The sequence below is a fragment of the Corvus kubaryi genome, unplaced genomic scaffold (assembly GCF_017639235.1).
Source record: "Corvus kubaryi isolate FWS band 111438036 unplaced genomic scaffold, C.kubaryi_AGA036_p1.0 65067, whole genome shotgun sequence".
Lineage (NCBI taxonomy): Eukaryota > Metazoa > Chordata > Aves > Passeriformes > Corvidae > Corvus > Corvus kubaryi.
Genome location: NW_024581738.1, coordinates 82,217 through 106,681, shown reverse-complemented (window position 1 = coordinate 106,681; position 24,465 = coordinate 82,217). Strand labels below are relative to the sequence as shown.

The window sequence follows — 24,465 nt, the reverse complement described above, 5'->3', positions numbered from 1 at the left end:
AGATGGCCTGCAAGATGGATTATTACAGAAACACAGAGGTCAGACATGAATCCCAGAATGGTTTGGGTTGGAAAGACCTTATGGACCATCCCATTCCAACCCCCTGCCATGGGCAGGGACATCTTCACTAGACCAGATTGCTCAGAGTAAGTGTTCCATCCAAAATCCCAAAGCCCATCTAGACAAGGACCTGCAGCAGCACTTCTCAAGAAAGACACAAAAGAAAGACTATTTCTACTCAGAATTGCTCAGGAGAGCACTGAGGAGTCACCAGCAGGGCTTGAACACCTCCGGAGCAGAGGGCACTGCCACACAGAGCAGGCAACCAGCAGCCTCCCCAGTCAGCCAAATCATCTCCTGAAAAGCAACCAGAACAAGAGATCCCCCCCCAAAAATCTAAGGAAAACCCAAATACAGAAGACCTACAATCTCATTTAAGACAAACTAAGAATGCCTCGTTTGTTATCTTTATTTTCCAATAGTACATTTAAACAACTTCTCAGGACTAACCTCCTGGGCCAGCAGGGCCACGCAGAGAACATTTCCTAGGTTATACAGATTGCCTATGACAACACAAACACGGCGCTGTGGCTGTGCTGTGGGACACAGAGGGAAGTTGTGGAGAGGAGGCAGCTGGAGTTACTCAGTGGAGCGATGGTTCAGCGGAGGTCACACACTGGGGCTCCTTGGTGGCACAAAAACAGGAGTGGGGGTTGTACACAAACAGCTTCCAAACATTCCTTCTTAGAAACATTTCAAAATCTCACAGTAACTGGCCTAGAGACCCCTCCTGTGGCTATGAACTGCAGTTGCACATCTAACGCTGCCTTCAGAAGTGTATTTTGCATCTTTGCTAATTAAAATGTATCAAAATCAGAGTCAGATATCAAAGCATGCACTCAGTATTCCCTGGACACATCTTGTGACCATGCACGATGGGAAGAAACAGCCACGGGACCTCTGAGAGTCCAAGTTGGGAGCAGCACAGCACGCAGTGTTCCTAGATTTGAGCAGAAGTCCTTCCTTGCAGTAAATACAAATTAAAACCAGAAAGCCCAAGTGTTCTCAAAGCCTCTCGGTTGACCACAGCCCATGCCATTAGTTCCAAGACTTGGAAGGAGCTGCTTCATTAAAAATCTGACTTAATTTCAGTGCTATCTCAAGACATGCAGATGCCAGACCATGTGTGTTTATCAAACTAGGACTTAAAAGCCCTTCCCTGGAGCACTTTTGGTGAATGCTTTATCTACTGATACTACAGGTGAGACCTGACTTTGAATTTCTAACAGAATTCAGACATTAACAGCACAACTATCCACGCCAGAAAAGGAACCTCAGCCATTTTCTAACTTTAAAAGCATTTGCCCTCTTAAAAATCAGATATATAATGGAATATATCACTTCAAACTATTACACAGCTATTTTTGCCATCCTGTTGATGTGAGCATGGATTTGTTTTATCTACTTTAGGCAAGAAAAAACAGAAAAATCTAGAGCTATTTGCCAGCTGCATAGATTAGTTTGCTTCCAATTTCACAGCTGGGAAACCATCCTGCAGCTCTCAGCAGGTAAATCCACGCTCATTACTAGGAACTAGTAGTGTAAAAGTGGATATTCGTTTTTTCTCCAACTCTATGACAGCATCCTGAATACATTCTCCTCTGACAAGGGAGCCACTGGCAAGGAGAGTTGAGCCAGGCACATTTCTGGATGGGTGGGGTTTGGGGTCAGTTGTTTGCAGCCCCTTCTGGGAGTGCCACCCGTGGTTGTAACAATCACCCTGCTTTGGGCTCCAGCATCACTAATGACTCATTTAACACTTCCATGGGACCAGAGAGGAAAATGGTGTATGTTCAGCATTGAAATGACTGCAGGATTAATTAGGATAAAAACCTTCAAAATCATAAATCTCTTCTAGTTCCAAGGTTGGTAATGCAAGTTATGAAAAAACCCAGGATTCTGCTTAAAGATCAGGTATAAAAGTTGTCCCAATGGAATTCTCTCTGTTAGGAAGTGATGAGCTGCTCACACTGTGGACCTCCACTGTGTTCAATAGTGAACTGCTATTTTATACTTTCAGAAACATCCTTCACCACCAACCACAATCTGGGACACCTCTTCACCAGAAAGCAGCACCCTGCTGTCACAGAGGCTCTGCTAGACATGGGACACCAGTTTTAAGTGAAAACCCCAACACTTCTGTATCAGCACTGGAAGCACAAATGGAGTATTTTCAACCACAGGTGACCTCAATACATACAAACTTCACACAGCAAGAGCCAGGAATGCTCAGCTCCTGCCTGGAAACAAGCTGGCAGGGTAGCAGGAGCAAGCAGCTCCTGGTCAGGTGTTTCAGTAGGAAGCAGTGGCTTCTCATTTTCTGACTTGATGACAGGTTTATATCTGCCTGACAGGAAGGTGCTGGAACAGTGAGAATCTTCAGATACACGAGAACAACAGAAAATTAAACAGCTCAATGATTTAAGGGGTGAAGCACTAAAGAATCCAGTAACAAAGTTTTAAAGTCTAAAATAGTAAATTAAAAACCAGGTATCATTCCAACATGTTATCTCAGAAAAAATCCTGCATTTTGAGAGCTGTATAGAATTCTATTTATATTCCATGCAGAAATACTGGTTTCCACCAAAGAAACTATCAGCCTGTTGAAAACCTTCATGCCAGTTGCACAGGAACAAACATTTAAATTTCTTTCAGTGTAAACAACTTCCTACCTAGAATCCTCCAGGACACCAACGTTTTCCAAATATCCTTTTGTTTAGGTCTAGTAAGTTTAATCTAAGAGCAAATAATATTAGCAGATATTTTGTACCAGAAACTTAAAATCATAAACAGCTGTCATGTATGTTTTCCATATATGATTCCTACTTTGCAGCAAACTTCCTTACAAGGACACGTTGACATCCTCATCCTTTGGGGAAGAACAGTTCTCATTTCCTCCTTTACAGACAGCACCAGCTACATTGGGCATATGCAAATTCTCTACATTATGATTTGCTTGAACTCCACCCCTCTGCCCCCACCACACATACGATAAATCTGCACTTCGAGCCAACTTTAAATACAGAATAATGAACCAGTAATTATCTTGTTAGTGAACCAACACTAGTTTGTATTCTTCCCTGAATAACACTTTTTTTTTTTTGCAGAAGAGGACTGCTACAGAAACACGGCAACATTCAAACCCTTTAAAACAAAAGGTAGATTATTTAATGCATTAACGATGTTAATCTGAAGATAAATAAATCCACAACAGACTTTTAAGTTTCTTTTGAGATTTCCTTTTTCTTTGCAGAGAATATTTCTGATATTATACAGTACTGAGAGGGTGTTCTTTTATTTTCTTAATGTCCAGGTGAAAAGCAAAGCTCAGTTCTCTCTGCTCTCTTTGTGGAACTCCTCAATGCCCTGTTCCAGGCGTGATTCTTTCATAAGCTTTTACTTGAAAGCGGAGTGGTGAGCAACATTAATTTCAAGAATAACTGGATGGTTTGGTCCCTGAGTCATCTTCTTGAGAGCCCATACTCTGAAAGGGAGAGAGTTAGTTCTGTTCAGAAACAGGTCTGCAGGCTTGAGAAAGACAGTTCTTTGAAGTGAACAGGCAGGAAAATAAAGTGCCTATGAAATAACATGCACTTCATTTTCTGGTTGAAATCACTACAGGATTAATTAGAAAAAAACACCTTCAAAAATAATAAATTATCTTTCTGATGTGTCATGATGTTTATGCACATATTATTAATAAAGTATAATAACAACACTGTAAATACTGACATTCAGTACAACACAGTCACTGCACTGAATGAATCTCTCACATACCCTTACTAGACATTATATCAATTACCTTCTGCACAAACTGAGGGTTCACAGTGATCTCTTGATCCATGGCTTTCAGTCGTTCATCAAGCTCTATACATTTCAGCATCTTAAAAATATGTATGAAATTGATTACTTTGACCAGCTTGCACCTGATCTTCAAGACATTTCATGGCTGTGCCATGTAGAACCAATAACTTTTGCCATCACTGAAGTTCCACATCAAATTGTTCTCATCCCTCACCTCCCAAACAGAAGTGTCAGACCATTTTTTATTCCCTTCATTTGATCCATGTCTTCCTAACAGCCCTTTTTAAGGCCATTGATAAGACAGTCCCATAAGGGTCAAACACCTTAACCTACAGGCAGGTTATTGAGAGCCAATGGAAGTGATCCTTGAAGATTAAAACTCTAAAAACAATCTTTCTAATCCATTCAAGAATCTTCCCATCACCAACAGCAAGCAGTCAGTCTCCTGAAACAGCTCAAGCTGTGCAGGACACAATGGGGAACACGTTGACAGAGAGTATTAATCTAAAATCTGTGAAAATACTGTAAAGCAGTCAAATAATGATTCACAGTCCTCACTCTCTGTATCTAAGTTACTACACTGGCCTCTGCCAGCAGCTCTCTGATTACAGACTAAGGTTCTTTGGTAAGAATTCCAAAAGCAGTTGAGATTTACCTCCTGATCAATGTTATGAAGCATAGCTGGATTGTTATATTTTTCCGGATTATCATGGAAACAGACCATACCATCTTTCTGATTAATACTTGCAAAGATTTCACCATCTTCTATCTGAAATGACAGAGGGTTTAATAGAAGTTACCACCAAGAACAGAATTTCAGGTAACTGCAACACACAGACTCTTTGTGGAATTGTCTTAACTTGGTTGCTTTTATTTCCCACAGGTTCCCAAAAACACATGATTCCTGCCTTATCCTACGTGGAGAACAGCTTTTGACATTTTTTGAGAACAGTCTAAACACCACAGCAGACTGACAGCATTTCCTCCACCACGAAAAAGAACTGTTCAGAATGTGCACTGCCAATCTAAACACTAATTATGGGATAGTTTAACCAAGTCAGAGGTCTTACCATGTGGAGGACGTATTTTTCTGCTTCTTGGGGCCCTGACAGCTGCACTCGACTTGCCATGTCTTGTAATGACAATGTTAAAAACGTCTGAAATTTAGAAAGTATCAAAGTGTTAAAACTGGATGTTAAGGATTTTCCCTGTTGATGCTTCATGGCCTGTGTAACCTGACTGTGGAAGTCTGATGGGAAGAAACAAGTGGAACACACAGTTATTAAAGGGATCATGAGAGTGAATCAGTTCTTTCTCCTGACATTAATTTGTTACACTGAGCACGTATGGAGTCATTACTCATTCCTGCAATTTCATTTTATACCAGACAGTCCTGATCATGTCCAACCTCTTCTTTCACCTTTCTACCCAAAAAACATGACTCTCCATCCCTTGAATTTCCTTCAAGAGATTAATATAAAAACCTCATTATGAGATTTCTTTTCTACTGCAACAAATATCATATAAGCTTGCCAAAAACCAGCTTTCCCCAATCACCTTTCAGAATTAATCTGATCTCTCAGCTGATGGGGTAAATCACTTCAGTGCTTCTGTTTTTCCTTTTATTTCAAGCACTTCCAAAATCTGTCCTATTCACTAACTCTTTTCTAATGAAGTGGCCTGTAAAGTTCAGTTTTTCTATTTTTTGAATAGGGATGAAGGTCACTGGGTTAAAGTGCTCACTTTTTTGATTATCTACGAAAACCTTGTGGGCAAACCCCCTTGACAGACAGACTGAATCACCTTTTAAGTAATGCATAAGCAGGCAACTGAATTGTTTTCCTATACAGGGCATTTTAGTCTCCTTTGTTTCAGACACCAATCTCAGTTATAGTAATTTCTGTCACATCACTGTGTTATCATTTAGCTCTAAATTGAATATATTTCAGAAATACACTCTTAGAGGAAAACTGCTCACAGTTTCTCTTACCTTGGTTAGCCTCTGAATATTCTTTTTGTAGAGAGATGACAAGCACTGCTTAACCAGCCCCATATTGTTATCCCTTGTGAAAGTTTCACTGTGTTTGTTCACCAGATTACGAAGCTCCGAGGGTTTATTGGTTGAATAAACTTGTGCTAATTCATGGTAAGCATTGCTAAGAGGCTGCAATTAGAAAAATGAGAACCCTTCTTAAAGAACACAGTGTTCAACCAGCCTCACAAAATCTGTTCAGTGCTCCAACATTAGAAGCCATGCAGGCATGGAAGTAAATTTAAGTAGCTCAGGCGTTTCTCATAAAAGGACAAGATACCCAAACATGGCTTTATGGCAAGGACAGACCCTCATACACTAAATCTGTGTTACTGCAGTGTAACATTTAATCAACATCATTCCAGGACCTCTGTGTGACAGTTTTACTTACAGCAGTGTGAAAAAACTCTCTCAGTTGACCAGCTGAGTTGGAGGTAAGTAGGGTAAGTAGGGTATTGCCTGGTCATTGTATTTGTTCTGCCCTCTAAGACAGCCATCCCTGACCACATCGGGTCACAGCATCAACAGCAGAGACTCAGAGGGGGAAATCAGTTCACCTAAATTACCTTAACGTGTTTTGAGCTTGTTTATTAGTCTCTGAAGCTAGAAGAATTTTGGAACTCTCTGGTCACAAATCAACAAACTCGGTGTTAAATAGGAACTAACCTTTAAAATTATGTTACTTAGCATCAGACCTCTCTCAGCAGCAGTTTTGTCTCCCACCCTACACCTCCTATCTGAATGCTTACAGACTCCAAACTTGGCCTTTTTTTCAGAAGCTTTTATTCTTAAAAAACCCTGGGGTTTGGGAATAAACTGTTTAGCATTTTGTACTTCAATCAGATGAAGTTACAGGTCAAATCTTTTCACAAGGACACTGCAGCTTGAAAGCCAAGTGAAATCTGAATATTTTTTAAATTCTAACATAAAAAGCTGTAAAAGAATGTGCAGTATCAGCAAAAGGAATATTGATTGGTATTACTCAACCCTGAAGTTTTCCCAAATTTTAAAAACCTTTATCACCAATATCATACAATCATAGAATGGTTTGGGTTGGAAAGGACCTTCATCTCACTCCAAACCCCTGCCATGTACAGGGACACCTTCCATTTTTACACATTTACAAATTCAGATTTGTTGATCTATTATTTAGATGTATTTGCAATACTTACCTTAATGAATCTACCAACTATCTGGGAAGTGTATTTTGGTAGCTGCTGAACTTTGCCAAGTAGTATCAAAGAAACTAGGATATACTTTTTATATGATTCCAACATAATATGACTGACTGCCATGGCTGGAGTAGTTATTGCCTAAGCAAGAGAGAAAGAAATGGAACAGAAATTTAGTCTGCTTACGGGTAGATCCTGGTAGCTACTCCATGAACAAAAAACTCAATTTCCAGCTGCATGCAAAAAGGATACAGTGACATATGAAATTCTCCTTTGAGCGCTGAAGCTTAACTAACTTCTGTCAAAATTAATTATCCAGAAATACAAGGAAAAAGGAAATTTTATACAAGCTACTCAAAACATATCACGTTACAGCAGTGCCTGTCTTAAAACAGCCCTGCTCAGATACAATCAGAACTTCCTTCCTTGGAATATATCTAAAGTATCAGAAGTCACCTGTAGCTACTTGTGAACCTGGATTTACACGGACCCTCAAAGAGGTTTTATAAAGCTGTTACATTATCAGATGTCTGCAGAATAGGGAAAAAGGAATTTAGTTTACTGTGATACTGGAATTACTCAAGAGCTGACCCTTGTTTACAAAAAGGAAAAATGCCGCACCAATTTGTTTGGCACATTTCACAGCATTTCCCTCACATACAAAGTTTTCCCAGTTTTGCTATTTCCTTTTCTTTCCCAGATAAAGCAAAACCAGAAAATATTGTAACAGCCTTGAAGAAGCATAACTCCTCTCATAAAAGTAGCCAAGGCCTTAGCAAAATCACTGGCCTATTTATTAAGGACGCACAACCGTGTGTCAGCCTGTGACCTGTTTCTGTGCTGCAGTTTCAAGCAGGCAACTGAAAAATATTTATAGTGAGATAAATTTAACATCACCCTTTGAGCTGCACAGCTTTACAGTGCAATAAGGCTGTAAGAGACTTTCTTAAAGGAAAACACCTCCAAAGACAGTTTGCTTGTGACAGTTCAAAGGTGCTGTGTTTTCTCAGCACTGTTACACATCTACTTTTGCCTTTCCAGAGATCACACTACGGACTTATAATTTCATTTCATGTTACCTGTTCATAAAAGTAGAGTGCTCTTTCAAAGTTCTTTAGCCCAGTGTATATCATCCCACCATAGTAGTAGTAACATAAAAAGTGCTTCGCATCATATGCCCCATTCTCTTTACAAATATCCATCATGTCCACATCTAGATACGGGAGGGCAGGTTTAAAGCATTTTGCTAACAAACAGAGCTACAAGAAAATAAATCAAGTTTTCATAAATTAGCCATTTCCATTCAAATTTCCATGAGAAGGAATTAAAACTACATTAATTAATACTACTGCATAAATATCACTCTCCCACAAGTAAAAAAACCAGAGCATGTCAGTAGTGGAGTAACACAGGCTGAAAACCCTTAACAGAGATTATGAACTGTTATAAAATTATCTGACTCGTAGAAATTAAACTTTGACAAAGCTGTTTGAAACTCCAGGCCTGTCAGCACTAAATATTCCTCTGAACGTTCCTGTCAACTAAATCCCAGGAGCCATGAGACAGAAGCACAAACCCAGGCCAAAGACACTGAGACAAACATGTCTTTTGTCAGACTTGAGCAGACAGTAGCTGGATATTACACTGATATCACCCCAGATAAGTTTTGTGTGACTTTCAGCCCACAGAGAAGGGATGTCAAAGGACTTTCTGAAGTCATAAACAAAATCAAAGACCTGAGGACATGCACTGAACATTTAAAATTAGTAATTAATCTGTATATCAGATTCAGATTTTATTTCAGTATATCATCTTATTTACTACTGGGAAAAAAACCAAACAAAACAAAAAACCAATTGCAAATCCATTCTTACACTGCAATATGTGAACACGCATTTCCTTGAAGGTTTATAGGTATTTTATAAGCTTTTATTCTCACAAAAAAAGCCCTTCTGACCCCCTTACCTGGCAGAGATCTGCGTGTATTGAGGTCAGCTGGTTTGTGTTCATCTGCATCTTGTCTATGGCTTGTCTGAGAATGCTAATTCCTCGCAGGGGCTGTCAGAAATTACATCTCTTTCAGATAATTTCTCATAGATGGCAGCACATTGGATCTTATGTTGACACTTACAAATGAAAAATAACACTAATTGACAGGTTCCATTAAGTAATAGTTAACTTGAGGTTCCCTTTTTGTAGGATATCGCAGTCTCTTGGAAAATAAAATTAACCTTGGCTACACAACTTCTCCTGATAAAGTCATCAATTCTGCTCCACAAAGCCAAGCTCATCAGGAATACAGTAATCTCTATCAATAAGAAAACTGTTCTTGACTGCATGACTCCATCTAAACTCCCACCAAATACTAAAGACAAGGCTCTCACTTCACTCCACTTTGAAGTAGAGATCAAATCTTGTCTATCTCAAGCTAGATTTCACCAAAGTGGCCTGAAAAGTCAGGATTTTAGCAACAAAACCACTGGTCAAATATTTCTTAATCAAGTTTCCTGCACATTGTAAGGCATTTCATATAAGAACATGATATAACACCAGTGAGAATAACACTGAAACTAAAATCACTGGCTCAGCAGTGCTAATAACCTTTGCAGCTCTCTCCTCTATTCATGTACACATTGTCTGAAGAACATTCTTGGTACTGCATATTTCCTACTTTGTGTGGGAGAGCATGTTTTTAGGTGACTCTTTTCCCCAAAAAATTATCTTCCTTAGGTTTTCCCTAAAGAAATCTTAGGATTTTGAATTTGGTTCATTACCTTTCAGTAAGCTTAACAACTAAGGAGCTGCACAGAAACACCGCATGTGAAGTTAGTGGCAAATCTTTATGGAGTAAGAGGCTGGTAACATCCCCTTTAAGCCTTGGGTATGTAGTGGCTTATTTGTACTAGATGATACTTGCTCACCTGTTTTCTCTCCACAAGGGCATTTGTTAACTGGTGGCACAGGCCAGCAACTAAACATAGTAAAAAACAAACAAAAAAACACCCCAGTGAAAAAGCAGTATTACCAAACTATCCAAAAATATATCAAGTCTGAAATTAAGCTTAACTTACAAGTGTCTGTTGCATATCTAATGTGTTCTCCATTACAAGTGCTGATAAAAAGCTGCACCTGTGAGAATAACGTTTCGAAGTCAGGGATGCTGGGCATAGAAAACTTCACAAACCTGAAACAAAGAAACAAAAGGTTTAGCATTTATTGCTTGGAGGTTCATAAAAAAGATTAATCTTCACTCGTAAGTCTTTACATGCAGGTGCTTGCAAACAAATCCAGAGTGTTTATGAGACATGGCATAGGATTTCCCCAGTAGCTGCACAACAACATTTGAAAATACCTTTCTCTGCACAACGTAATTCTCAATTTAGTGCAAACTACAATGGCAAACAAGTATCATTTTCAGTACTATCAGTATTTTGTTTCAAAAGTGTAGTAGAATCAGCACTAGAATTCTGGTCTTTCCCTTAAAAGATAATTTTATAATAGCTGTGGAACCTGCAGATAGTTCCCTTGAAATCAGATACAGCCAGTTTGAACTTCAAGACTAAGTATCTTAACCTTAGTTCAGCATCCCCAAGGCAACTCAGGTTTTATCTTAAACTCCAGACAGCAGCAAGAGCCTCAGTGCTGTCTAAAGACAAACACCCAAGACCCACGATAAAAGCCCATTTTTTAGTGGAACAAAACGTCTTGCTCCATGCTTACAGTTCAGTGCATTAACGGCCTGAAAATAAAGTTTTAAAAGTTCATTTTATATCTTTTTGCTGAACACATATGGAAAAACACTTATCATGGAATCCCAGAATGGGCTGGGTTGGAAGGGACCTTCAAGCCCATCCAGTTCCAATCCCTGCCACGTGCAGGGACACCTTCCACTATCCCAGGTTGCTCCAAGCCCTGTCCAACCTGGGCTTGGACACTTCCAGGGATGGGGCAGACACAGATTCTTCAGGCAACTTGTGCCAGTGCCAGAACAAAACACGTTTCTTGGCTGACAGTTCGGCTCATTGCCTGAAGTTTTAATATTTAGTTAAAAGCAAGCAACACTTACAAGACAGCAAGAACACCTAGTGAGTGTTCCTGTACATCCAGGGCACCGAGCACTGTATCCAGATGGGAAAGATTTTTTGCTAGCAGCTCTCCACTTTTATTGATCAGTTCACAAAGCTGGGTCATTTGCCCTGAAAAACAAAAAGCATTGTTGTCAAAACCTAATTAGAGAACATTCACCCATTCCCATACCTCATTATAACCTGCTTCCCTATGTAACCTCAGGAAATAGTAGTATCACCCCAAGTTTTAATTTTCTTTAATAAAATAGGCATTCATTTTCTACCCACCACATGTTTTTTTTTTTTTATAAAACAAATACCAGAGCTTCTTCCTTGCTGGTCCTCAAGCCCTACCCACCCTTCAGGTCTGTTCATAAGCATTTTTTTGAAGTAGACATTAAAGTTACAACTAAGTACCTACAACAAAAGTATTTAAAAACCTGTCCTTAAATTTACTTTGTACAATTAAAACGACAATGTTATTCTATATGGTGTGAGCTATGAACACAGCATGAAAAGTGACTCCTTTGATTTAGGAAGGTACGGTAAGCCCCAAAACCCTTATAAAGAAAGCAGATCCATTCCCATGAACTGCTTTCAAGCTCTTCCTCCCCCACAATTAATAGAATTAATTAAAACTACGCCCTTCTGAAGCAGAGTATTGTTTCAATGTTCAATCCTTGCAGATTAGAGAGAAAAAACAGAGGTTCTCTCACCCTTAACAAAAGTCTCCATAAAATGAGGAATAGTGCCTCCATTCAGAGAGATTTACACTACTCTCAGGTCTCTGGCCTTTTCCTTTGAGAAAGGAAAACTTGGGAAGTTCTAGCAATGAAATGTTAGTTTTGAAGTGACAGAGGGATCAAAAATTCCAGATGGGGGACCAGAGCCCAGAAACTCCAGAAACTCTCCTCCAAAACTGCTCTCCTCCATATGGAGTTAAAAAAAGATATAAACATGGGAAGGAATGGGCTTGTAAAACTCTCTGTGTTTTGATAATGGAGTTCAGGCACTGCAAAACCCTAGTTCTGGTGTCCTCCTTATTCCAGAAATCCACCCCTTCTACAGTTCTATCACTTAGCATTCCCCTGAAAAAACAAAGCCAACTCCCCAAACAGACTCTGAGCAAAGTGGTCTAGTGGAGGGTGCCCCTGCCCATGGCACAGGCTGGAAAGAGATGACCTTTAAGGTTCCTTCCAACCCAAACCATTCTGGGATTCTGTGATCTAACCCTCTACCCACACCCATACACTGAACAATTTATAATCTAAGTAGAAACTCCCATACCAGGCCCAGCTAAATGTCCCTTTATGTCACCTCCCAGGCAGCCAAATGACAGTCAGAAACCACCAGAAGTACACCCATTTCTCCTGAGTGCTCTCACGTCCAGCTGCCCGTCTGGCTCTGGATTAACTTTCACAGAATCCCAGAATGGTTTGGATTAGAAGGGACTTTAAGGATCATCACATCCCAAACCTCGGCCATGGGCAGGGACACCTTCCACTATCCCAGGGTGCTCCAAGCCCTGTCCAACCCAGCTTGAACACTTCCAGGGATGGAGCAGCCACAGCTTCCCTGGGCAACCTGTGCCAGGGCCTCAGCACCCTCACAGGGAAGAATTCTTTCCTAATATCCAATCTAGCCCTACCCTCTTGTCAGTTTGAAGCTATTCCCCTTTTCCTGTCCCTCCAGGCCCTTAAAAATAGTCTCTCTTCCATCTTTTTTGCAGCTCCCTTCAGATACTGGAAGGCCACAATTAAGCCACCCCAGAACCTTCCCTTTTTCAGAACAATCAGATCATCTCAGCCTTTCCTCATAGCTCCATCCCTCCAATGATCTTGGTGGCCTCATCCGGACTTGCTCCAACAGGTCCATGTCCTTATTGTTCTGGGTACTTTCTCACAGAGAACATCTCCCTAGCTCATGCCTCATGGAGAACTTCCATAAAGCCAACCAGTCTCCCCCTTGAGCCTTCTGCACCCCCAAAAACTTGTGATAGAAAGTTTTCCAGCTCAACTACAGGAGAACAAAGATCCATCTTCTATCTGGTTTGCACCCACACCTTGCAGGTATAAATTGTCTCTAGAGTAAAAATACTTTGTGTTTAATAAGCGAAACCAGAGTAAGAGAAAGCTGGAGCTCAACCCAAGGACTGCCAGAGATAAAACCTGGGGCCACGTTGGGAAGCACCAATTTTTGATCAGCTTCTGGAGGAAACATCTTAGGCAGAGACCAGTCAGAACACATTTCACAGAGCATCAACACAGAGGGAAAGTTCAAGAACCAGGAAACGCTGCGCCCACACACAATAAAATTAGGAGTTTGGCAGGGAAACTAAGAAATTCGAACTGTGATTATTAAAACCCTTTGTGAACACGTGGTTACAGTCTCAGATCTGTCACAGAGTTCGGTGGCAGGGCAGGACTCTCTGACCCTCTGTCCATGCTCTGCTTGGAAATGTAGAGCACGGAAACTTGGACAGTTCAGAAATATATTTTAAACCACACTTATCACAACCGGCCCGTTCATTACAGAAGTGACAGGCTGGACCACACAATCCCAGTTAAAGCCCTAGCGATGCTCGCTCCTCCCTCTATTTCAAAGGCTCATATTTTGTCAGGATCACTGGTGCGGGCTCCGCTACCGAAACCACCCCATGGGAGAATCACGGAGCTCCGTGAGAGCACCGCCGGCCCCTCGTGCCCTGTCACACCGCCGGGATCCCGCCGGGGCCGCCCCAAATTGACCCCGGCACGGGGCCCGCAGCCCCCGAATTAACCCGGGTTGGGCCCCGCAGCCCCGGGGGTGCAGCAGCCCGGACCCGCGCCTGAGGGAGCGCCGTGCGAACGGGCAGGCCCCGGCCCGCCCCCCCGTCACCCGCGCGGTTTGACGAACTCCTTCGGTATTCGCCGTCCTCCCTCGGCCCCGCGGGCTCGCCCCGTCCTCCCGGTCGCCCCGGCCGGCCCCGTCCCCCTCACCCTGGGCCGAGAGCTGCCGGACGCTGTTGACGAACTGCTCCAGGGCTGACGCCATCTTGGCGGCTCGCGCCGCGGCCGCGCGCGCTGAGGGGCGGGGCGGGGGAACGGCGCGCGCCGGGAGCCGCCGCCCGCCGTCCGCCAATGAGGGGCCACCGCGGGGTCCGCGCGACGCCCGCCGCCGCGCGCCACTTCCGCCGCCTCTCGCGAGAAGCGCGGTCGCTATGGCAACCGCCGGCCCCGCGTCAGGCGCGCGGGAGGGGCCGTGACTCAGCAGCGCTGGGGGGGGCAGTTGTGACGTCATGGCGCGTCACCACTCCGCGACATGAGGTGTTCCGCGACACCGGGGCCCCCGCGACACGGGGCCCACGTGATAAGGGACCCCTGCGACATGGAGACCCCAGCCGCACCGCGCCATCCGTGACAGCGGGCCCTCCCCGACACGGGTGGCCGGTCCCTCCCGCTGCCCGCGGGGCGGGGAATGAAGCCCACCCGAATGGCTGCACTGCACCAGCAGAGGTTTAATCCCTTTTGTCCCCTCTGACGGAGACCGAATGTGGTGCTTGTCGTCTGATTGCGTGCAATATTCGCCTTGGTATCAGGGAATAGGGTTTGAATGCCTCAGGTTAATACATGGATGTCTATTTTCCATCCGTGGGGAGCTGAAGCAACGTGTCCCTAAGCTGTTGCAAGCAGGGAATGTGTCTGTCGTTCAGTATCCATGAAGATGATGGAAGCCTGAGTGGAGATCACAGAATCGTAAAATATCCAGAGCTGAAAGGGACCCACAGGGATCATCCAGTCCAACTCCTGGCCCTGCACAGGACAGCTCCGAAATCCCACCGTGTGCCTGCGAGCGTTATCCCAATGCTCCTTGAACTCTTGTCAGGCTCGGTGCCCTGACCACTGCCCTGGAGAGCCATAAATTTGCATGTATTCCCTCCCTGCTTAGTCAGGAACATCCAGCTGTGTTGAAATCCCATTCCTTGCAGGAAGCAAAACGCCTTCGGTACAAGTGAAAGCACAACACAGACCTGAACTTCACACATTCCTCTCCCAGCCTCAGCTGAGATCACCATCGTGTCCCGCCAGTTCTTCCTTCCTTCCCTCCGTGACCTTCCCCAGGTCACCGGATCCCAGCAGTGAATTTGCCCTTTCTAGGACACAAGGACACTGCATTCCACTGGGAAACATTCTGGACTTGAAAAATTAAGTATTTTGGAACCGTGTTATTGCTGTCGAGGGAAATCTTTTATTTCCCAGCTCAGTGGTTGCCTAATCCTGTCAATACCACTCGGAGAACTCCCTCTTCTTCATCAGTCTTAACTCCCAAAGTGTTTTTTGAACAGATCTTTGGTCTCTCTGGTCAGAACATCGAGCCCTTCGTGGTGCAGTGGGTGCTTCTTTGGGGTCCTGAGGTTGGCTTTTAAGGGTTCCTGTCACGCGTGGGGACAGAGTTGTCACACGGAGCAAGAACTAGCAGAAACGGCTGCATTCTATGCAAAAAACCCACCACCTTACGTGTGCCTCCAAATGTACCCACCACCCCTGCAGGCAGGGACGGGCATGGGGAGGGAGTGGGAGGGGGACTGGGCATCCCGAAGACTGAGGGCGAAGGAAACTGAGGCAGGGAGGGACGCAGGGGAAGAGCGGCGGGGCTGGGGCAGCCTTAAGGCGGCCGGGCGGCGCGGAGCCACCGCGCTGTCGCAGGGCGCTTGTGCCGCTTTAAGGCGGTGCCGGCGCTCCGGGCTCGGCAAGCACTGGGAAGAGGAACTGGGCTTTGCACTGCCGGGTCGGGGCGAGCTCCGCGCCGGGCACCGGGCACCGGCCCCGCTGCCGCCGCTCCCCTCCCGCCGCCGCCGCCGCTCCACGCTCGCTGCCAGGGAGGGATGGGGCGGGGAGGGAGAGGACGCGCTGGGGGCCAGGACGGGCCTTTGCATTCCCCCCGCGCCCCCCGATATCCCCTCTGCTCCCCCTTGCACCCCTCCGCCGCTCCTTGCTCCTGCTGCAAAGGGATGCTCTTGACAGGGCTGCCCGCTGGCTTGGTGCGGGCTTGAAATAGCGGCCCCCCCCCTTTGCTTGGAGAGCCCCCCATCCCCTGCTCTGAGCCCCCTATCCCCTGCCTCAAGCCTCCCATCCCCTGCCTCAAGCCCCCATCCCCTTCCCTGAGCCCCTTTCTCTGAGCCCCCCATCCCCTTCTTCAAGCCCCCTATTCCTTTCCTCTAACTCCCATCTGCTTCCTCAAGCTCCCCACTCCCTTTCTCAAGCCTCTCCTCAACCCCTGCCCCAAAGCCCCTTCCCCGAGCCCCCATTCCCTGCCCCGAGCCCCCTCCACCATGATTTTGCTGAGCTGCTTCCTGCACCTGCGGCCCCGGCGCTGCGGCCCCTTGGCCGGGCTGGGCAGGGGGCTCGGCCCCACGGCGGGGTCCCGCAGGGCTCTGCGGGTGCTGGTGGACATGGACGGGGTGCTGGCCGACTTCGAGGGAGGCTTCCTCAAGAAATTCAGGGCCAGGTACCCCGACAAGCCCTACATTGCCCTGGAGGACCGGAGGGGCTTCTGGGTGTCGGAGCAGTACGGGCGCCTGGAACCCGAGCTGAGTGTGAGTTGTGCTTCCCCCGGCTCCGCGTGTGGGTTACTTGTGGCCAGAGCTTGGCCCTGAGGGACCCTCTGACCCCCAGGTTGTGGGTGCAGTGCTTGGGAGGGCTGTGGAGGCCACCACAGAGCTCCCGGCAAAACACAGGAACACAGGAAGGCTTCTAGCAGTGCCTTTTTTTCCCCAGAAATCTTTTTTCGTGCACATCTGTGTCTTTCGTGGAATCCCAGAATGGTTTGGGATGGAAGGGATCTTAAAGACCGCCTCGTTCCAACCCCCTGCCATGGGAGGGACATCTTCCACTAGACCAGGCTGATCAGATGGTCTAGTGGGCTTTTTCCCTGCATGTCTTGATAGAGACAGGTGCAAGGAAAGGGGGTATTTCAGAACATCTGTCTTAAAATACCCCAGATTGTATAGCTCGGGTTTTCTAGCTCTGATTTGGCCATGTGGATTGGTAGCATTCCTAAATGGATTATTTAGCTCCTCAAGAGCAATGTGAGGGGTGGGATGCAGCAGAGAAGTTCAGAGCCAGCCATGCAATTGACGCTTCATTCGAGGGCTTACTTAAAATTAAAACAACCCAAGCCCTCCCATGCCAGAATAATTATATTCAATTTGTAATTAAAGCTTAAAAGCAGAAGCTCTCTCTACATTGTAATTTATCATTCAGCAACAGGCTGACTGCTGCAGAGAGTTGGTTTCTGCCTCTACAAGTTTCCCATCCCAGTGGATATCTGTGGTCTCATCCATGGATTGCAGTTGCACTGGTTGAAACGTGTTATGGTAAACAAAAGTGTTCCTGTTGTTAGGAGTATGATGGTTACAGGGAAAGGAATGGGAATAAGGTCCAGGGCTCTCCCATGGGCAAAGTCCTAAAAAGGTTGATGAGCTGAAGGAATAAAGTGTCCTTTCTGGCTGGGAGCAGTGAAAGGGAAGTGCAGGATGTCATTCGTGCAGTAAAGCAGCTGTTCAAAGTTTGGCAGGGGTGACATGTGATAACAGTTTTTTTCTTTCTTGACTGTGACTACTTTGGATGTGTTAAATGAAGTGAGCTCATCTTGTGTCTGCTGTGATCATGTAAAACCACCAAAACCTTGGGCTGAACAAGTAGCAAAACTTGCACAGACCGACCTCACGGCAGCCCTGGTTTTCCCTGTGGTTTCAAAGCAGGGCTGAAGTGAGTAGGAGCTGCTCTATGGCTACAGACACATGGGCCATTCCAGTCTCTGATCAGAGAGCACCACTGACCTGCTGCAGGGACCAGAAAATAGGAGCCAAAGTGTCCAACGAGCTCCAGGTTCCAGCTCTGAATGGGAGAAAGCTCAGGAATGCACCAAGCACACAGACCTGGAAGGATGGGGAGCCCTGGACAGGCAGGGAAATTCCTTATGGGGATTGAGGGTCTGTCCTGGCACATGTTGGGATTCCCAGCCCAGGGGACTTTTCCATCTGCTGGGCAGCATGCTGGTCGTGGTGTCACAGGGAATTATTCTGGCTCTGGAAGTGGAGTGGGTCTTTCCTCAAGGTAAGCTTAGTTCTTCCCTTCTCAAGTCTGATTGCAAAATGCTTTTTGACATAATTGGAAGTGGGATAGCTGCGGAAGTGCTGCTGTAAGAAAACACTTCAGTGCAGTTTGAAGTGCTCTGCTGCATCACCCTGCATTTCTCAGGTGTCTCTTGTGCAACTACAGACAATATCTTATAAATAGAACATCGCTGCTCCCCAGTCTGAGGCAGAGCAACTGGAGTTTGAATGTTTGCATGGCTCCCTGGCATGCTTTTTGGCTGGTTGTTCTTGCCATGGAGCCTGGAGGCATTTCTGCTCTGAGCCAAACTAGTGCGTTCAGTTTTGGACAGGTGTGAAGAAGGCTTTTCTTCCCTCCTCTGAACCACTGATGTCTTCTGCTGCTCGGGCAGAAGGGAAGAATGCAACATTCTCTCCTTTTAAATTGAGTGTCTGGTCTCATGTTAACTGTGATTTTTTTGAGAAATACAGGGTTTGATTCTGGCATGTCATGTTAAAAGCTCAGTGCCCAAATTTGTAATGGGTGATGCATTCACCTCCCTGAGGGCAGGTGAGGTGTGCAGACAACATCCTGCATGAAGCAGGGTGTGACTCCCCACGTGGACCTGTGTTTTCCCTGCGGTGCTGCTGCCCTGGGCTCTGGAGTTCCCAGTAAAGGCCCAGTTGCTCACTGTTGCCAACTGCTGTTGTTTTCCCCCAGTAGAGGTGTAAAGGCAAAATGTGTTGGTTGCCCATTAGATTCCTGCTCATCGGGCAGCAGGGAGCGGCCAGCTGCTGCTGTGTCCAACCAGCCTATTTATTGCTATAAGCTGTTCTCACACACATACGTATTTATATATACAATACAAGAAGGCTGGGATGGGCCTAAAGTCCCTTTTGTTCTTATTCCCCTTATCTCAAATTTAGAAACAGAGATGCTCAAAAATGAAAATCAATCCTTCAGGGCTGAGCTTCCTTCAAAACTCTTCCTGGCTGCATCTGCAGCTCCTCAGCTGCATCACAGCACTGGGGCTGGGTTGCTTCTGTTTCTTCCCGGCTCTCCTCCCTGAGGACACAGTGTTTGTGCAAAATAATTGCTTTCCTTGGCACCTGACAAGCTGTTAACGTGTTTGAGGCAGTGCAGGGGCTGCTGTTCCTTAGAGCTGTGCTGAACCCATTGCAGGCAGCCCCTGGACTCTGCCCTCACCCCAAGGTTTTGCTCTCTGGTCTCCTCTCTGTTCTCCCTGTGCCATAACAGTGCACCCAGGCTGCTGTCCTAGATGTTGTGCTTCAAATCCTTGCCTGGAGATGCTCTATTTGCCTGCTAGACCTTGTCCAGGCTTCCCTGAGGGAGAGCCTCTGCATTCATCCTGACATGTGGTTCATCCTGTAATGTACTTTCTCCTGGGAGAGTAGCCTGGCTGCTATTTTAAGTGATCTCATGGAGACAAATAGGCCAGACAGCATCTGTGCCTGAACAGCATCATGGTACAGCAGGGCTACCACACCATGGATCCGTCCCTCTGGATGGGTTTGGTTTGGATCTGGATAATCTCTGGTGTTTGGCCTTACAGGAACGTGCTGCTCCCTTTGTGTCTGGGGCTGCAGGGGCAAACCAAGCCTGTTCCAGAGCATTTCCAATCTGAATTGTTTGGGATGGGTGCAAGTTGGCATGTGGGGAGCAGATGCACCCACAGAGGCAAAGGGGGTGAGCAAGAGGGGACTGGAGCTGGTGCTCCCGCTGTTCTCCGTGTCCCGTCCTCTGTCCTAGCAAAGGGTGAGGAGGATGCACATGCAGGAAGAATAGCAAGAAGTGCAGTAACTGGTCTCTTTCCCCTCACAGGAGAAAGCCATCAGCATCTGGGAATCCAAGAACTTCTTCATCGAGCTGGACCCTCTCCCTGGGGCTGTGGAAGCTGTGAAGCAAATGGCAAATTTGGCAGAGTGAGTAGGAACCTGCCCATGGTGTGTGGGTGTGGACACTGGTTCCCCATGGCCATTCAGGCCATCAGGCAAGGGAGGGGAGAAAGGGCTTTGACTCCTGGAGCAGTCACCTAGAACATCAGCCATGTGCAGCCCCTTCCTTTCAGCTCTCTGCTCCCAGCAGAGGTTGTGAAAAGGGGAACACAATTGTGCTGTGGGATTCTGTGAGATGGGGGATTAATGTCTTAAATCTGTTTGATCTGTGTGTGGTGGGAGGTTGGCTTTGGGCTGCTGCCTGCTCTGGCCCAGAATGACACTCTGCCCGTCTTTCTCCTCGTGGCAGCACTGACGTGTTCATCTGCACTAGCCCCATCAAGAAGTACCGGTACTGCCCTTACGAAAAGGTGAGCAGGCCCAAATCTCAGCTCCCCCTCCTATCCACACTGCCCAGTGAAAGGTGTCTGATTCCTCCATGCCTCTGGCTGTAAAATTTCCCTCTTCCATCCATTTGCATGAATTGAGGCTCTTGGTCTTAGTCTTTCATCATGACATCAAAAGCTGCTTGGGTTTAAAAGAACTTTTGCTCCAGCAGCATCCAAATCCATCCCACTAATGAACTTATTAAGAGAGATATCTTCCCTTTGTGGGGGCCAGGGCTGCTTCCACTCCACCAAGCACCCCCTGCCCCATCCATCAGCCTTCCCTGAGCTCACCAGCCATCTCTTGCCTTCCAGTATGCCTGGGTGGAGAAGCACTTTGGCCCTGAGTTTCTTGAGCAGATTGTTTTGACACGAGATAAGACAGTGGTTTCTGCTGACCTGCTTATAGATGACAGACCTGATATAACAGGTAAGAGGTGAGGGGTGCAGGAGTGACTGGAGGCAGCCAGGGATGGGTGTTGGTCTTTCCATGCTGTTGCAGTTTTGTAACTTCGGGCTCTTCATGTTGGAGTAGAATCATCTTCAGTGTTTCGTAGAGTTGTCCAGAGCACTGACCTCTCTCCTTCCTTTGCAGGGGCCGAGCAGAACCCCACTTGGGAGCACGTGCTCTTCACTGCCTGCCACAACAAACACCTGCAGCTGAAGCCCCCCAGCCGCCGGCTGCACTCCTGGGCCGACGACTGGAAGGCCATTCTGGACAGCAAACGCCTCCTGCCTGGCCACGCCACCTAAACACTGGCCACTACGGCCACCTGGGGCTGCAGCCACCTGCCTGTGTTCCTGTGGAGTCCTGCTGAAAGCCAGAACCACTGATGGACAGGCAGACAGACGCTGTCCCTGCTGCAGAGAGGAAGAGGAGGGTGAGCTGAAGTGCCACAGTCACCTGGACTTGAAAAAAAGACCCCAGCCCAGCCGTGCCACAAGGGACCAAGAGCAGGATTGTGCCTGTGGACCTGACAGCCTGGGTGGGGAGCATTTCCCACTGGCTCCTGGGTCTCTGTGCTGCATCTGCACCCCCCATGAGCCCAGCCTGGTGCTTCTGATGGACAAGGTCACCCTCAGCGTGTCACTGCCCTTGCCTGGTGCACTGCGTGGCACAGACCAGCTCTCCATCCTCCCCTCTGCGTTATGGTCAGGGATCATGCGTGGGGTTTGTTTAGTCCTTGCAGGGTTTCATCCCAGGGGGCTGCCTCGGGAGGTCTTTCTGCCTGGCAGTGCCTGGATCTGGGGAGAGGGGTGGCTGGGAGGGCAGGGAGAGCAGGCAGATGCTGTCCAGGCTCCCTGCACTGGGGTTGTGGTGGTGGAGGATTGTCACAAGCACATCCATGGATGCTGTTTGCAGTTCTCACACTCTGCAGGGGAAGATGTTGGAGGGATGTTCTGTTAAAGGCTGGGGAGCTGTGCTGGTTTCAGCCAGGGTAGAGTTAATTTTCTTCACAGAAAATATAGCCCCATACAAGCCACTGTGAACAAAATTAACTCTGCCCTGGTCGAAACCAGCACAGGAGCCCATGAGAGGTGCCCACGAGCTGTATCACAGCGTCAGTTTGTTCTGCAGCTCCACCACAGTCCCAGTGCTGGATGTCTGGGGACAGAGCATGCTGCCAGCCCCACTCCCCTGGTTCTGGGCTGCTGCAGAGAGGTGTTCAGTGCCTGGCTGGTGCAAAGGGCTCACAGCACACGCAGCTGTACCAGCCACCTCTGCCAGGGGACAGTGCCGGCGCTGCTGAGCTCTGGGAGCAGCCAGCGCTGCTGGGAAGCTTCAGCTGGCCACCAAAAAGGGAGGGTTTGGACCAAGGGGCAGCTCCAGGAGGGATGCTTTTGGCATAGCTGTGCCCACAGCCTCTTCCTCTCTTGTTTGTCTCATCCCTGCTTTGCCGAGCCCGCACCAGTCCAGTCTTGAACTTCAGCAACCTGTCTGGCACGAGAAAGCAGCTGCTGCTGCTGCTGGTTCTCCACCCGGCCTCAGAGAGATATCCCAGCTGATGGGAAAGCCAGCAGCTGGCTGGTATCCCCTCCCTTCCTGTGGCACTGCCGCAGGGCAGCCACAGCCCGGCTGTCCCGAGTGGGAGCTGGTGCTGGCCCACGCCAGGCAAAGCCCCAGGGATGATCCGGGTGCATCACTGCTGACACCACAGAGGCCATTGGCCCCTGCTGCTGTGTGTCCCCACGCTGTCCAGGATCCCACTGCCCTCCTGGCCCAAGGACTTGCTGGTTGCAGGAGTAAAATTCCCCACCTGGACACATAACCCTACAGGCAGAGGAAGTAGCCAGGGCTTGGCTGGGCTTTGCCACCCTGTGCTCCTTGCTCACACCTTTGGTTTGTCTCTCCCCTCTCCTGTGGGCCTCTGTGAGCAAAAGTACATGAACTTAAAGCTACATAACCAACAAATAACCTAATTCAGCAGTGGCAGCCAGACCCCTCCCGTATGCAGGACCTGGAGGGGTTCTGGAGTTGGTGCTTTGGAACCTGTGCCTTCCCTGGGTGCTGCAGGGCCAGGGATGGGGCCTGTGTCGATGTGGGGCTTGCCCTGTTTTTTGGGATGGGGGGAGCGTAAAAGCTGGCATGGTTGGCCCAGGGCAGTGGGACTTACATACCACAATCATCTTTTTTTGTTTCTTTTTTTCATTTTTCTTTCCTGTTTAAACCACTGTGTGCTTCTGTGGGTGGTGGGTTTGGTTTGGGGGGGTCTGTTTGGGATGTGCAGCTGCCTGAGGTGCAGGCTTCTGGCCAAGAGCTGTCTCAGCTGGAGGGTTTGCAAGCTGGGAACTGGGACAGCACAGGAGCACCATGAGCAGCAGCTGCTGAACATCAGGAACCCCTTGGCTCCACCAGACCCCCCCTGCCTGTTGGCCCCTGTGTGCAGCTGGGGTGACTTCATGAGGTCCCTGCTGGTATTTTCCCAATGGTACCATGTAAATACGAGCTGCCTGAGCTCCCCAGAGTCTTCTCCCTGCTCATTGAGCCAAAACAAGCTGGCACATCGCTCCAGCAGCTGCCCAAACCTGTCATCTTCCCCTGAAGCTGGGGCAGACCCGAGGGATGTGGCTCTCTGGGGCCAGCAGGTCTTTTCCTCGTGGTGAGATGTGATGCCAGAGAAACCACGTGTGTGCACACCAAATATACTTGAAAGCAGAGCTGGAGTTTCTCATGCCTGAGGCTCCAACTCGATGCACAGAGATCCTGAGCTGGTAGCTGGACTGTTTGCTCCCACGCTTGGGACTGGGAGGTGACTCCATCGTCGACGGATTGGCCTATTCATTGTTCAAGCCTGTCTGTGTCCAGCTGAGATACACAGAGCTTTTATTTTTGAATGTACATCTATAAACTCGAGGCAAATGAGGAGCACGGCAATAAACACTGGGTTGTTTGGCATCCAGCTGCCTAGAAATGGAGTTTGGGGTTTGCAGTTTCCCAGCTGTCGCTCTGTGTGGGGATAGGGGGTTCACCTCCAGGTTTGGGAATGTCCTCTTGTCCAGAAAACCTGGAACCAGCCCTGCTGCCCTGGCAGTGCCATCACGCTGTTAGACACAGTCCCTGTGGGCAGAAATAAAGCCAAGGGGTGGTTTGGGGTAGAGTTCATCTTCCTAAAGATCTTTTATAATAAATAAAGCTGTGAAGTGTGTGTCCTGTTGGGCCACAGAGCAGAAGCTATAAAAGGGGCTGGGACTGTCACTGCCTGGCTCTCTCCGGGATTTTATGCCTTATCCATCACTGCTGGCTGCTCCACATCCACACACCCAGCCTGTGAGGTGTCTGTGGACTCCCCTGCTTGCTGTGGGGCTGTGCCATGAGAATCCTTGTGCATGACCAGAAACTGCATGCTGTGAGCAATGCCATAGCCCAGCTGGACACACAGGACCAGAGGCAGGGAAGAAGGACTGTGGGACC

General features: G+C 47.4%; 2 protein-coding genes across 4 annotated transcripts; one reads left to right on the top strand and one right to left on the bottom strand.

Moving 5' to 3' along the window:
• Positions 1-453: 453 nt before the first annotated feature.
• Positions 454-14,220, bottom strand: LOC121672976 (COP9 signalosome complex subunit 3). 3 transcript variants are annotated; one of them, XM_042045948.1, is made up of 12 exons: positions 14,114-14,220; positions 11,135-11,264; positions 10,140-10,252; positions 9,990-10,039; positions 9,034-9,126; positions 8,148-8,327; positions 7,069-7,209; positions 5,855-6,028; positions 4,935-5,021; positions 4,520-4,633; positions 3,863-3,943; positions 454-3,544 (listed from the first exon to the last, which is right to left on the bottom strand). In XM_042045948.1, the coding sequence occupies exons 1-12, from the start codon at positions 14,166-14,168 to the stop codon at positions 3,491-3,493; spliced, it is 1,272 nt and encodes a 423-aa protein (XP_041901882.1). In that variant the 5' UTR covers positions 14,169-14,220; the 3' UTR covers positions 454-3,490. The 3 variants fall into 3 exon arrangements, with proteins under 3 accessions (XP_041901882.1, XP_041901883.1, XP_041901884.1); XM_042045949.1 differs by lacking the exon at positions 14,114-14,220 and adding an exon at positions 14,031-14,053; XM_042045950.1 differs by lacking the exon at positions 14,114-14,220 and having other exon boundaries at positions 9,034-9,194.
• Positions 14,221-15,951: 1,731 nt separating this feature from the next.
• On the top strand, positions 15,952-24,199 carry LOC121672978 (5'(3')-deoxyribonucleotidase, mitochondrial-like). The gene is made up of 5 exons (XM_042045961.1): positions 15,952-16,710; positions 20,054-20,154; positions 20,477-20,537; positions 20,868-20,982; positions 21,148-24,199. The coding sequence occupies exons 1-5, from the start codon at positions 16,447-16,449 to the stop codon at positions 21,303-21,305; spliced, it is 699 nt and encodes a 232-aa protein (XP_041901895.1). The 5' UTR covers positions 15,952-16,446; the 3' UTR covers positions 21,306-24,199.
• Positions 24,200-24,465: the final 266 nt, after the last annotated feature.